This window comes from Hemibagrus wyckioides, linkage group LG18, assembly GCF_019097595.1.
Source record: "Hemibagrus wyckioides isolate EC202008001 linkage group LG18, SWU_Hwy_1.0, whole genome shotgun sequence".
NCBI lineage: Eukaryota > Metazoa > Chordata > Actinopteri > Siluriformes > Bagridae > Hemibagrus > Hemibagrus wyckioides.
Genome location: NC_080727.1, coordinates 6,097,445 through 6,113,154, shown reverse-complemented (window position 1 = coordinate 6,113,154; position 15,710 = coordinate 6,097,445). Strand labels below are relative to the sequence as shown.

Below are 15,710 nucleotides of genomic sequence, written 5' to 3'. Positions count from 1 at the left end.
GGCCAGACTTTCTGTAGTCAAGGTAACGGTCAGTGATAGAAATTACAGAGCTCTGTCTGGAGTCGTAGAGGACATCACCTTTTAATTGTTCACATTCAGCTCAGGCACGACACATATTTACATCTTCTGGAAATGACTACAGATTAACCTTCATGTCGCTGTGTATTTCGGTGGTGGTCATTTGGAACCAGTTGCCAGTGGACCATTCAGGTTTTCTCAGAATACAAACTCGTGCCAGCAGTGGTTCTTTAGCGTGATGTCAAAAAGAAACCATTTCGATAAATTGATTTAGATAGATACGTTATACTTCAAAATACACAGCCATACTCATATGACAAAACCTTCAGATCTATTGCAAATAAATAAATAAAAAATCATCTACAAAAAAAAGGAAGATTATATGAAGAGAATTTTTCCAAAATTATTTCATTCAGTTCAGAAATGTTAAAAAAAAATATGTCAGTATACATGTGGCAAATATTATGTTTATGTTGTGACTTCCCTCTATTTAAGGTTATGGAGATTATCTGTATGTTGTTCATGTTGCCAGATTATTCTTGAGAAGAAGGGGTAAGAATAAACAGACAAGGTTTTTCAACACCACCTAGACCATGACTATAAAACATGTGTTTGGATTTAAGCCTGAAAAAAAAAAAAAAGAAAATAAGGACTGAGGAAGGAAATGCTCCATGTTAATGTAAAACGAGGAGAGTTCAAACCTATCATGGTTTAGGGTCAAAAATTGAACATACCAGATAAGAGAGGATCCAGAGAAAGGATTTCTAAACACCACAACTCTTCCGGCTATTTAAATACTTAATATGATTACTGCAACAGATGCAAGTGACTCAAACCATGTGTGAGGTTATTTATTACAGGATAAAAAAGATTGTTTATGAGGTCTTGGCCCAACCTATTTCGGTGTATTCTTTCACTTGCACACAATGATGCGAGCCCACCATTTCTAAATCACCCCATACATCATCCGTGTGTTCCTGTGTTCCTGCTCGCTCCCTCACTCATACACTTTCTCTACCTTTTCATTGCTTCTGTCCAGGTCTGCTGCGTGATTTATCTGTTTTTTCACTTCTCAGAATGGACATTATTGGCTCCATAAATAAATACAAAGCCTAGTCATGTTTTACTAACATAAGGAAATATTGCAGAAATAGAAATTCGGCACTATATTGAGTGCAGGTGTGGATGAAGTCGGGGAAAAGACAAAGGAAATAGACTATATTGGAAATCAATTCCAAGCAAGCTGGGAAGGTTACAATATGTCAAAAAATTACTCAGTGAAATCAAAGCGTAATAGGAGAAAGTAGGATAATGAGAGCTCAAGCTTTCTTTTTCACGGCAGCTCGAGTGAGGCTGGAGATTCATTTCAGGTCGACTAATGTGACAAGCCACATCGTAATGCACATAAACAACAGTGAGGTAATGTCATGTGACATCAAAAGCAACCAAAAGTAAACATCATTCCAACCATAGCATGAATGTGGCATGGTTCATTACAGTTTATTAGAAATATTGATAAGCAGTGGACACTGAAAGCAGGTGATCAGTCAGGGGTCACTGATTTAATCGTAGTTAATGATATAGAAACCTGCTCCAGCTTGACTGAGGGATTCATCAATGCAGCAACTAACCATCAGTTCTAATTAAACAATTAAACCCTAGACAAAAAAACTCTGCTAAGTCCACTGGATTTGGACCCGAATTTGGTGATTATTTGTTATCCCCATGTATTTATGTACTACAATTAAAAGCAATTAATTTAGTGACTTTATCACTGGACATTAGCCTGCATTCAATATGGCTCTCAAAATCACATAATGGCAGGAAAAATAAAATTACAGCTTCACAGGTACTGTATGTCATTTGGATTTCAAAAGAGATCTGCAAAACAGTTTTCTCAATTTTGTGACTCCATTGATAGAGATGTTCCAAAATGTACATCACAGTTGGTGGCTATATGAGTCGAGACAGTCGGTGGAGTTGGCCTCGCATAAGCCAATGATCAATGACCAATGACCAATCATTGCTCACCATTGTTACCAGTGACCAATCAATGATCATGGTTGTTTGTGTCAACCAATCCTTGATCACCATTGTTCCCAACGACCAATGACTGATCAACATTGTTCCCAACAACCAATCTATGTTCAACATGTTCCCCAACAACGAATCAACCCATCACAGAGCAACAACCAATCACTTACCACCATTGTTCCCGCTGACCATTTTCATCTCATTTTCTCTAATTCTCATTATCATTTCTTCTTTCTGTGTCCTTAATAGAAATTGTAGTGTTTTGTAAATACATAAAAGGTTAGTTGCTGGTGCTATGAATGCAAATGATCCCGACAATACAACAAATATGCAAATTAGGCTGCTGACTCCTCTTGACTTTTTATATATGCATTAACATTTTATTCCCTAAGAAGAGTTGACAACCCTTTTTAGATCATAGAAAAAGTAAAAAAAAAAAAAAAAAAGTCTCCTATCCTTTAAAGCCATACACACTCTTGTTCTGAGCCAGTGATCGTGACAGACAATGGCAGCACCACACAGTGAGACAGAGAGTTCACGGTTCAGGCTTGTGAGTTAAGCAGCCCTCTGGATGGACTCCTAGTGCCCTGCTGTCTTAGACGGAATTAAAACACTGAACCATGAATCACTCGACTTCTGTCACTTAAAATCCTCCATCTGAGAGAGTGGGTATGGGATAAGGTCAGCCAAGTTAGGCTTTATGATTGTAGAGTCAAAGACAAAGTACATTTCAGTGCAAATTGAATTACTTCACCGTAATTCAATTTGTATGTTTATAGGCACGTAGCTCTTTTGAAACGGAATGCAAATATGCTAACAGTGGAATTGCGTATACACAAGCTCTCAGACAAGCTAACAAAGGCCATCAAAGCCACAATATATACTAGGAAGAAGGGCTGAGAGGGTACTAGGGCTGAGAGGGTTTCTTAAAATCCATTGTATAATTAATGTACAAGTTGGACAATATATGACAGTATTACAGTGCTGATGAATTCTGGAATGTGATTGGTCAGAATCAAAAAACATAGGTTGATATGAATGCAGTCATTTCTACTGGTCACAACTAAATTGTTTGGTGAAGGTTTTTAGAAAAAACATGATTTCTGAGAGGAGAATAATTCTGGAAAGAGTCTCCAGGATCAGTTTTTTTTTAACACTCAAAGATAAAGATATAACTAGGCTGGGAAGTAGCCATAAATGGATAAAATGTATTTCTCTTTAATAAATAAAAAAAAAAAAATAAAATCATTGGGAAATTTCTATGGTAACAACGTCTGTGTAATAAAAGTAACTCCGTGTCACATCACACCATTCCACTGCTGATTATTTTCCAATAACAATATGTCCCATCATCTTTCACTCCCTATTTATTTATGTATTTATGCACCAAATCAATCCCAGAGTCAGAAAATCAATCAACCGTCTAAATCCAGCCGTCTCAATAAACTGGAGTAAAGCTAGAAATAGACTACAAGACCTGATTATGCAATAATATGTTTACACACATCACAAATTTCATCACCACATATAATGGAACGGCGAACCAAATCAAAGAATCCCAATATCATATGACAAAAAGGACTAGGCATAACATTATGACCACCTGCCTAATATTGTGTTGGTCCCACTTTTGCTGCCAAAACAGCCCTGACCCTTCATGCACTGTGTATTCTGACCCCTTTCTATCAGAACTAGCATTAACTTCTTCAGCAATTTGAGCAACAGTAGCTCGTCTGTTAGATCGCTCCGCACGGGCCAGCCTTCTCTCCCTACGTTCGTTAATAAGCCTTGGCCGCCCATGACCCTGTTGTTGGTTCACCACTGTTCCTTCCTTGGACCACTTTTGATAGATACTGACCACTGCAGACAGGGAACACCCCACAAGAGCTGCAGCTTTGGAGATGCTCTGATCCAGACGTCTAGCCATCACAATTTGGCCCTTCATCAAAATCCTTACGCTTGCCCATTTTTCCTGCTTCTAACACATCAACTTTGAGGACAAAATGTTCACTTGCTGCCTAATATATCCCACCCACTAACAGGTGCCATGATGAGGACATAATTAGTGTTATTCACGGCACCTGTTAGTGGTCATAATGTTATGGCTGATTGGTGTACATATGTCACTTTGCTGGGCTTGTTTCTGGCGCCAGAGGAGCATCATTTTTTTTAATGTTACATTATAAAGGCAACAGAATGCACTAGGGTTGAATGTCAGATTGAACATCAGGATACATCGAAATATAGGAATAAGGTTTCTCTGGGTATTATTTTACAGAAGCGCACAGCTAGAAAGGCTAAAAAGGCACTTCTCTAACTGCAAACTGGAAGTGTTGTCTCTCAGCATCTTTCTCTTCTGGTTTTTTAAATGACATACAAGGCTACCAGAAGGCATTGTTTACGGAAATGCAGACGGCAACCAATCAGCATTTGATGTTACTCACATTTTTTTCTCTTTCTAAGTACGCAAGCAGGCACACACACATGCACACACTCACAAACACACAGCACACATGGATAACCATCCATCTCCAGCGCACTGAGATCTATCCGCAGGCTGTGGACTCACCCGGTGAGGACAACCACGAAGTCCATTACGTTCCAGCCGTTGCGAAGGTAGGAGCCTTTGTGAAAGACAAAGCCCAGGGCGATGATCTTAATGCCAGCCTCGAAACAGAATATCCCGATAAAGTAGTGCTCTGTGTCGTCCTGCCCAGAGAGAGGGGAGTGAAAGAAGGGATTACTGTTTTTGTTCGGAGGAAGAGAGAATTTAATGAAGCATCAAAGGAGAAATGGAGTAAAAAAGCAACGCAGAATGGCTTGAGAAACATGAACTCACTTTGTGATGAGGGAAACAGAAGAGAAATGAAGTGTTACCTTGGGTTAAACCTTTACAAACGATAAGTAAGCTTATCTTTCGCAAATTGAATTGAAGCTATGTGGCTGAAAGAATTCCCCGGAGATAAGCGTAATAAGATGATGATTATTGCTTAAAATGAATGTTCTTTAGAGGGATGGGAATATGAAACGATCAGCAAAGCAAAACCAACTCTGTATAAGCCTCTGTTTCCTTATTGCTTGGATGTTGTTGGATTTCTGTAGGATTGTTTGCACTGTTAATGGCTCACATTTTAAATGTTTCTGTTTAAAACAATTTCTGAATGAAAATTTTAAGATTTTCCCCACAGGGACAAACAGAGTCTGGGCAAGTCACAGAAAGCTGAAATTTTCTCCATTACACGAACAGATAGTTGACAAATAGATATTTCTATTCTGACGGGAGTGGTCTCTTCCAGGATGACTCCGCCCACTTCTCCAGGGTACGATCGCAAGCCAATTCAACATTGTAGAACACATTATCAACACATCAGTGGAGGCAATATCTTTTGGAAATGCAAATGTGTATAATTCCAAAGACTTTAACAACTGATAGCAAAATAAAATGAAGCTGTTTTGGCAGCTCACTGTTTCACTTGTTTGTCGCCTGCCTGTAGTTTACTAGCAGCTCAGGATGCGAGGAAAACAATTCCCAGACTTAAAAAATTGTTGATACCACATTTAATTGCTGTTACAACCATCCAAATATTATATATTTTAACTCATCCAGTCATTCAATTACAAACAGTTATTGCCAAGATACTTTCCTACAATCCTGGATTTTTTGTAGAGTTAAAAGTCTACAAATAATGAACTCAATCCATCAAGGGCATATCTGAAAACTTGCACAATAATTAATTACTGATGTGAGGCTCAGAGAAAAGATATATTGCTATCTGTTGTGTACCAGTGTGATTAATGGTCTATAGCAGCGACTCTGACAGTAGTTCCTACTGCAGGATTTATATTAATATGTTAACACCTTACACAGAGATGTGTATAGTGGACACTTCATATAAACCAGTTAAAAACGTGTAGATGTTGGTATGATATAATTATTTATCATTCTGGAAGGAGACTACAGTGGCAGTGCTTTGTAACAGCAGTAAAACTAACATGACAAACTGCTGCTGTTTTTTGTCTAAGAAAACAAGAAAAAAGCCAGAGAAGGAATGACTTTATAGCTAGCTTTATAGCTGCTATAACATAAGTGATAACAGAGACTAACCTTCATTATGGACTTCTATGTATTGTAGCTTTTAAGAAGGCAGAAATTATACAATAGTAGGCTATTAAAGTAGACAAAAACGTCTACATTATAAGTGGGGAAGCTCATAAAATAGATTTCTCTTAAAGATTTCTCTTTCTCTAAAGATTTCTCTTGCTGCTGGTGTGAAATATTTGACTAATTGAGAACAGAAGCAGGTGGGTGTTTCTGAGACGGTGTCATTGACCTTGCCTAAGTTATAGAGCAAAACTAGTCTTGAAACAGATCCACATTTTTGTGACTAGCTTTGCTGCATGTATAAAGCAAACCTCTCCCATACTGCAGACAACCAGCAGTCTGCTTTGATTGCTCTACAAAACAAGCTTCTAAGCACCTGCTGGTTGTTAATGTGACTGAAAAAGTTCACTTGGTGCTTTAAACAGAGCGTGATGGCTGAGAAGAGGAATCAAAGGCTGCTCGGCATGGGTTGGGTCCCGGTCACAGTGAGAGCATGTATTCTCATGTATGTCAATATTCCCCGGCAGGCTCCGGCTTAATGAGGCACAGATGTCGTTCCTGTGTGGACTGCAGGGAAGAGTGCCAAGCCTTACACCAAAATGAAAGCTCCCTATGATCCAGTCTGAATGTCAAGATTAGGGGTAAAGTGAATAGTGCCCCAAAATCTGTGCTGTCATCCGGTCTGTCTTTAGAAAAACAGAAGAAAGGGATCGATTTTTGCATTTTCTAAAGAAATTATCAAAGAATTCGGCTGTGCAATGGAAGAAAATACTACAGAATGCTCCATCAGCAGGTCGTGACTATAGATTTTGGTAATGCACAGAGACATTAATAGAAAGAAAAAAAAGCCTCAGTTAAGCCGAAGTGTTATCACACTTGACTGATGCTATAGGCTATAGTGAATTTTTAGAATGTCCCCATTATAGGCACTTGAGAGATGACAACATACCGTCATCCAGCATACAGTCCACCAGCTTGCTTCGAGTAATTTTAGATACACCTTTCCTCAACTGTAAAAAATACAGCAGGTGTGTATCGCATCAAGACACACACAAGAGAGCTAACAAATGTTGTCAGGTTTCAGCAGCCTTTCCAGCATAACTATATACCAAAAATCACACAAATGACCTGACTCCGACCTGCAAAAATCAAGGAATTGGAAAACGGAGACATTTTTCTTCAACCATTAAGCGGGAAACAAGGTCACTATGGTGTGTACGAATTTCTAATTATACACTATACACTTTCTCTTTCCCAATTTTTGCAATAAATCTTTGTAATAAAACTAAATTAATAATTTAGCTCAATTTGGCAACCACGTCATTAACTGTCCATTCTGCTGCTCCTCCTCCACTGAAAATGTTCAGAGTGCAAGCAAGGGGCAGCGTGATTCTCACCCTCCGTTAGCATTTGTTGCAGTTGTTAATTTTTAAAATCATTTGTCACTCATAAGTAATAATTCAGACTATAAAATAGATGGTGTCGTGTCTTGAACTGTATCTAATCTATGCAGCAGGAAATAAACCAAACAAAGCAAACAATGGAAGATGATCAGTATAATAGTAAAAGAGGCATACTTACCAGGCGTTCTGACATCGGTGTCTTGTCATAAACCGGCAAATGTTGCTCCAATGCCAATACAATACAGTTGGCAATGATGGTTGCAAGGATCATGTATTCAAATGGAGTGTGAAGGTCAAGGAAAACACTGGCACTGACATTGCACAGATAAAACAATAAACATCCAATATATCAGTAATATATTTTTACATTCAAAATGTCTGTTATTTCTTGCATAAGCACTGTTTATGACACACAATCAGGACGAATCGGTTTTGAGAATTTACACCATGTGCCATTCCATGTGTGCACAGTCAATATTTGATTATTTTAACCACGTCGCCAGGTGGTGAGCAGGTGCCTGAATCGAAGGATGGTTTAAAAGTGTGCCTTGTGCATGGTGCTTTTTGGTATAGTAATAATTCGATTTAATAACAAATCAGTGCATAATACAAACACCACTTTCTGTATATAACATAGTCTTCACTTGACAGCCTTTTCTGACAATTCGAAATGATGCATGAATACATATAAATTGGCTACTGTGTATATCTCAGCCTGTAAACATACCTCTCAAAGGCATCTACACAACTTCTGGGAGTCATGACTTCAATAATTGAGTGTCCAGTCTGTAAATAAGTGCATAGGATTATGGCCAAGATGCACATAAACCTATGACCTGTTAAAACTTCAAAACCTAAGATGAATAAATGGAGAATTGGTCTTTCTAGACAGATGTATATTTAGTTTTCTCTTCCCCCTTTCTCCGTGACTAAAATCGATTCTAATCATTTTATTTAATTCAATTTCCCTGCTTGCTTTCATGATTAGCAAATTGCTATGTTATGAGAGGAATGAAACACCTCAGTACATGCCGTTACTGGAAAATGATCAACGTGTCAGGATGCATCGCATCACTCAGTCATTGATTTATTTCCGATAACATCATGCCCTGTTGAGTTTTATTCTTTATATGCTTTCTACCATCACAGCCAGTCTGTGCACATTAAAAATATATACAGCAATGGCCATAATTTTTTATCTTCGAGCAATTAGTTGTATCCAATGCTGGCTGCATTATGAGTTTTGAGCTGGCACAAACAGTATAATGTCTATTTTATAAGGAAGTCAAACATCATACATAAATTGATGTCCCCTGGGGCATTTTCAGGGTTGCAATAGGGTTGAAGCAAATCTAAAACTATAGCACACACACAGACATGCAGGCTCAATATTGCAGTCTGATTTATATTATAATATTTCAGTGGGGTTTTTTTTTTCATTCCTTTATTCATTCATCTTCTGTAATTGCTTTATCCTGGTCATGGTTGCTGTGGATCCAAAGTCTAAACCAGGGACATTGGATTGGAATAGACCTTTGGTTTGGGTGTCTATTGGGGTACACAATCACTCATCCAGGCCTACATTCAATTTAGGATACCCAATCTATCTCCAAGCATGTTTTTGGATATTGCAAAGAAACTAGACAACCTAAAGAAAACCCAACAAGTGTGAGAAGATGCAAAACTCCAGACAGTAACATGTGATAAGGATCAAACCATGGAGCTGTAAGGTGGCAACCTTTATGCCACCTAATGTGAGTTCAGCAAAATGTGAATTCTACATTAATAGAAATGATGGACAAAAAATGGCAAATCTAAACTAAAGTGATTTAGAGAGGATTTAGAGACGAGTACCTTAAAAGAAAAAGGAAATACAAGCATTTCTCCATTCACCTAACTGACTAACTTCCTGTCATGGCTTCTTGTCTTGCTTTGATAATAGAAGCAAGGTGAATATTTTCAGTACCATGGAAAGCGCCTTTTCAGAGAAACAAAGCCAATGGGAGCTTGAGTAAAGCAGCTCATTTCCCAATTTAGCGATAAGTCTGGTGGAAAATCACAACAACCAGAAAACAATAGTCACACCTGGGCCTTAAAAAGCAAAAGTCTTAAATATTAGCAACTTAAATCCATCAGGATAAAGTGATTCTGTTGCTTTCACTTCTCTAACATCTGGGTAAAAGCAATTCCTGGTGTAAATCAGGTGAATCACGAATGGAGCTTTTTTTCCCCCCTTTTACATCTGCCTACAACTGTGTGGACATGCCGTAACCATGGTTACGCCCACATTTACATACTTCCGTACTAAATAGTACCATAAATTATGCAGTGAATGGGGTAGAGATGAGCTCTTTAATAGGCTATACACGAGGTCTGCTTAAATGCATGTTTATCTTTCATTTTCATCCTATTATTCTAATTAATTTTACTTTGACTAGATCATCTAAGAAGCTATATTTTTCCTGAATTTCTTATGCAGAAATTGTCACACACACACACACAGAGGGAATAAAGACAAAAGCCTATACTGTCAGAAAAGGGGTACTAACCTGTACCTTTCCTTCCTACGTATTATGGTTGTGTCTGTAGCTTTAAAAATGTATCTTTAACCAAAAATGATGGCTATAGTGTTGCATTTAAAATGATTTAAGGTACATAGATGAAAGAAACACTAAGCTGAATGTACCGATTTCAGTAAAATAAACCATACAAAAGGTTTATGCTTCAAGCTACCACCCCAGTGACAAGGAATGGTACACTTTAGCACCTTTTTGTTCTGTAGAAATAAAATTCTTATAGGTCTGTATAGCTGATTTAGAAATAACTTAAGCCTTAGTGTCAGAGTCTTCACTCTTGGTGCACTCCAAAAAGACAAAAAATTAGTGAAGCTAAACACGTGTATGAAGTGAGCGTTTCTATGTCTCACCAATAGATTTGTGTCAAAATTGTATAGTTGACAGAAATGAAGGTACCAAACTGTACTTTTCCTTATGACTATTGTGGTATCATTAAAGAGACATGTTTTGTAGCTTAGGTGTATATTGTTATAATCTTTAAAATAGTAATCATAATAATAAGAAGGATAAAAAAATAATTAAAGGTACATAAATACATAAAGACCATTGATGTACCTTTAATGCTTTATTCTAAAAGCTTATCCAAGGTACTCTACATACACCTTTTCAAATAAAAGGTACAAAACATGGTACCACTCCAGCTACATGGAAAAGTACAGTTATTTTTGAGTAAGTATTAGATAGTTATCTATTAAACTTTCCAGAGCCAGGCTTGGTCAGAGAGGATATGGCCACTCGGTGATCCTCTTGGCGTATTTCCGGATCACGTTGTCCTCGCTGAAGATGAACAGCGAGCGGTTGACCGTGAAGCAGTTCTGCTTAGTCTGCTTAGGGTTATACAAAGCCATTGTCCGGGCTCTCTGAGCCATCGACTGCTTGTAAAGCCTCTGAGCGCCCGGTGCGCCTCCCGGCCGCGCTCCTCCTCTCCCCGCGCCCGGCGCAGCTCCATAGCGCCCAGACGCATCGTCCCCGAAACGAGCCATCCTAGACATGCGGGTATATCCAACAGGTAACTGGCATCGGAGTCAACAAGCATCAGATACATTACAATGATCCCGCTGGATGTGACTCACAGTCTCCATCACTGTGCTATTTTTTTTTTCTTCCAAAATTAATACCAAAAAAAAAGCCGGGTGCGCTCGACGGCAGCTGATCGCGCTTGATCTGATTTGTTCTCCCTACCTCGCGCGCTGCCTCCTTTCACTCCATCCTAGGGGGAAAAAAACTGGAAAACTGACAAAAAGAAAACTTAGCATGCAAATATAATCCGCGTTAAGAGCGCGTCAAATGACAGGCAGCATCCAATCCGTGCCACACGTTATACCCTGAATTCCGTGCTGAGATCTCGCTGAACCGACACGTAGTCACCACTCGTGCGTCATGTCAGAGATCTGGCAATGCAAACAAAAATGCTGAAAAAACAACAACACCTTTTTCATTCAAACCTTTGCCTGGATCTGTTTCCCTATTGCCTGTTTAACACGTGAAAACGTCCAGCGTCGCTTATTCTTGCACAAAGACGCGCGTGATGTGTGCAATGGGCAGCGCGCGCTGCTTCTTAAGTACACTATGACGCCTAATTGACGCTTCCTATAACCGCGCGCAGTCTATAAGGCAACGTCATGACTTTTCTCCGGTGATCAGCCTTGATGATAATGTTGATGATGGTGATGATGATGCGCGCGCGCGTGTGTGTGTGTGTGTGTGTGTGCTTCTCGCGAGCATAAGCATAAAGAAATTCCTCAAGCAAGCTAATGGAAGAACATCTCCGATTGGTTAAACCAGATTCTGGGTGTGGTTACAAACGTGTTCGTCAGGGACATGGACATACATATAGGTGAAACAACACAAATCCTTGACACCTTTCCCTCAAAGCACCTTTTTGCACCTATTCAGTGGTAGATCTAGGTTTCCAGAAAATTGGTGAGATGGAAAATTATGGGTTAAGAGTAAATGAACAGATGGCACCACCTAATTATGTATAGAAAAAATGCATTATTGAGAGCAAATGCATTATTCTTAGTGCAAAATGGATGCCTCCATTGCTGCGTTGTAGTTTGGTAAGCATTTGGACAAAATGATGGCACAGTCATGGTGTCACACATTGCCACACCCTGCCTCTAGCTTTCATTGGCTCAAAATGGCCACCTGCTGAAGCGTAGCATCAAGGTCTTATCATAGACCTTGCCAACAATGCACTACAACAATTTGCTTTTCTGTTCACATTGGTCATGTTAGAAATCGAATCATGAAGATGCTTATCCATTTATTTCATACAAAATGCATATCCGATGAGAAGAGACTATCAGCTCAGGTGTTACAAAAGGCTTTTTTATTTTACCCAAGGACTGGATAATTAATGTGTCCGAGATTCTTTAACACTGTTGAACTGTCAAAGAGAGCAAAAGTTAAAGTCCACTCAGTGGTTTGCTACGAGTCCATTCACACTCTGTCAGTTGTGAGAGGTCTGTCTTGGTGGACATTGAGCTCTCTCACTCTTCTGCTTCTTTCCACTGTTTTGCTTTTTCTTTCTTTCTTTCTTTCTTTCTTTCTTTCTTTCTTTCTTTCTTTCTTTCTTTCTTTCTTTCTTTCTTTCTTTCTTTCTTTCTTTCTTTCTTTCTTTCTTTCTTTCTTTCTTTCTTTCTTTCTTTCTTTCTTTCTTTCTTTCTTTCTTTCTTTCTTTCTTTAACCTGACAGTACATGTTGATGAGAGATGCTGAGCACTTCTAGACATGCTGGAAAACAGGGTGTGAAGGATCAGTTAATTAGACCATCACATTGCCGTCTACTAACAGTTTTCTTAGAAGAGGAAACTCAGGAGGAAACAGAAGTATGTAAGTGTTCAGTGATGATCTCAGGGTGAATGTCACCTGTTCAGACCTTAAGCCACTAAATGTGGTGCAGAGAATGCTGAATGGCTGGATTTATCCAGGAATAATTAATTAGTATGTAGCATTACATCTGATCTCCATCTTAATAAACCTTCATCACCATCAAACCCCTCATACCACTGATAAAAGACACAACTTTACTATGAATTAGGCACGAATTAAGACCATTAATCCAAACACTTAACCTATTAGTATAAAGACTCAGTAAGTTTTCAGTAAATAAAAGGTTTAACATATGAAATATAGGAAGTAAACCATTTGTTTCCTCCTGTTCAACTGTTCAAACAGATACACGAGGGATTTTTTTCCTCCTCTAAACTGTAATGCCCTCTAATGGCAGAAAAAAGCATTGCAACAACCTTTTTTTTTTTCCTGTATAAGCCAAGATCTGACTATATAACTAAATGTGATTTTTTTCCTATTAATAATAACATGTATTATATTTTAATCTTGCTGCTAGGATTTTTTTTAAATAAGAAAAGCAGTTTTTTATGTTTGTTTTAACAATTTATCACCAAATACAATTTAAAACCCCCAAATGAAAACATTTTTATGGAAGCCCTGAGCTGCAAGAAATAAAATGCAGAGCTGTGTCATTATTTTGTCTTAAGATTTCATTATTTCAAGATATTATGTTGCTATATTCACACCGTGATAATTTATTTCCTGTTAAGGTTATTTTTGCCAAACGATTTTTCGAAGTAAAGCTGTAAATGTCAGTGAAAGAGGATGTGACAACCAAGTGTTATTGCATCACGCTTGAGGCGATCAGGTTCAATTATGCAAATGTAGGTCATGTAACGCTGGTGAGTGCATGTTGGTTTGGTCATGTTACTCATTTGCATAATAATAGAATCAAGATTTCTTGACAGTAAAGATGTAGTTGTTATTTTTTTCTGATGTCTAACTGTGTTTTATTACTCTAACGGAGCTTCTGTGACTCCAAACCTAATGAATAAAGGAAGAAAACTGCCAGAAAGCAATATATATTTGAGTGTTTGTCATTGGAAAACTAATTGTTACAGACAGTGTTTCTCATTTTCAGTTCTCACCTGCTCCACCACAGCATGGCATCATCTTGGCACATCTCATGTGCACTGATAATGTCTGTTCCCTTCAGCTCATCAGGCCTCTCTAGGTCAATAACGCTGTCATAACTGCTGGACTGATCCTTGCTTTGGACGTCTTCACACGTTTGATCAGGCTCAGCGAGTGCAGCTGTGTGTGACACGTCAGCCATCGCTTCCCTCCTTATCTTCTGCCTGTCAGGGAGCTCAGGGGTGTGAGCCCAGGAGCTGTACTCCACTCCTAGTGTCAGCATCCGCCATGTTCTGAGTGTCACCGAGCGCACAGCTGTAGTCATGGAACGAACACGTGAGGACGAACCATTTTAAAAGCAATGGCTTAACAGCAATGGAACAAACACGTGAGTGAGTACAAACAAATTCAAGCAATGGCTAAACACAAAACTGCACTAATTGTCTAACTTATTTGTTTCTTTAAAGGTAAGACAGTTTTTAAAGTAAGGCCTAGAAATATAAATTTCCCTTCCAAATTCGAATATATGTACATAATCGCCTTTATATATGTGAAAGTTATATCCATAATAACCTGAAATATTGTCACACAATATTAAATGCCATTTTCTAAGGTATTTGACACTGTAGCTAGGACCAGAATTCATTTATCTTTAAAATTGAAATGATAAAAGCAATCCATTTCATGTTCTTACAATAAATTTACAAATACACTGGTACATTACAAACCACTGACTGACCAATAATCATGCCACTTAAATCATTTCAAATATAATAAAATATAAAATCTATTTTGCTTTAAAGTTGCATCTAACACTTGCAACATCGAGGTCCAAACCAAAACCAGTCCTACCATAAACCACAGTTGATCTCCACTCCAGCCATTTGGAGTTGGACTGGACATTTCCACTCATAGTTTCTCCTTCTTGTTAAACTCAAGCTGGCCTAGCATTCACTTTCTTAGAAGAAATGTTTTCAAAAGTGTGTGCACTCGAAGTAGTTGATTCGCAGTTGAAGCACTTGCCACCAGATGCTGAGGACGGAGCTGTTTGGCTCCAGAGGATCTCGCAGCTCTGTGGAATGCGGAAAGGCAGTTCCTGTCCTGCTCATTAAGAAGCTTTATCTTGCCAAAAGGCTTCAGTACCCTGAATCAGCTACAAGTTTTATTTTTCTTCCAAAATCAGGAAGACTATAAGTATATAGTTTACAAAGCCTGTTGACACACAGTTAATGAGACTTCCTGCTTGGGCCTTTTGGAAAACAGCCTGTGCTCGTCTATACAGAACAGCCCAGGGGTGGAACTACCAGAGCGCAGCTAGGGCACTTGCACAGGGGTTGCGACACAGGTGGGCCACAGCATTGACACCACTGTGTAGCTAATTGCTAGACTGGAAGTGGAGATAATGGCACTATCCCACAGATAATGGCACTATCCAACAGTTCATTTAGCTTGTTCCCCATGCCTTTTAAAAGTAGACAAATCGAAGCCAAATCTATTTTGTGATTTACTTTTCTATAAACCAACTACTTTTCTGCATTTGTTGTGTTACAGCCTGGAACCGAAATGACCTTAATTGGGGTTAAACATCAGGCATCAGTCATTGCAACAACCAAGAGGCAAACTGATGCAACCACCATCGTGCTTCAAC

General features: G+C 38.7%; 1 protein-coding gene across 5 annotated transcripts in view; it reads right to left on the bottom strand.

Moving 5' to 3' along the window:
• The window catches only part of cacna1bb (calcium channel, voltage-dependent, N type, alpha 1B subunit, b), a 124,531-nt gene extending 112,720 nt beyond the window's left edge, over positions 1 to 11,811 (bottom strand). For all 5 annotated transcript variants that reach the window (XM_058415943.1, XM_058415946.1, XM_058415945.1 and 2 more), the window contains exons 1-3: positions 10,864 to 11,811; positions 7,736 to 7,842; positions 4,622 to 4,761 (exon numbers count right to left, since the gene is read on the bottom strand). In XM_058415943.1, coding sequence (XP_058271926.1) covers positions 4,622 to 4,761; positions 7,736 to 7,842; positions 10,864 to 11,125 — 509 coding nt within the window. In that variant the 5' untranslated portion in view covers positions 11,126 to 11,811. The remainder of the gene's footprint in view (positions 1 to 4,621; positions 4,762 to 7,735; positions 7,843 to 10,863) is intronic.
• Between the last annotated feature and the right edge of the window lie 3,899 nt (positions 11,812 to 15,710).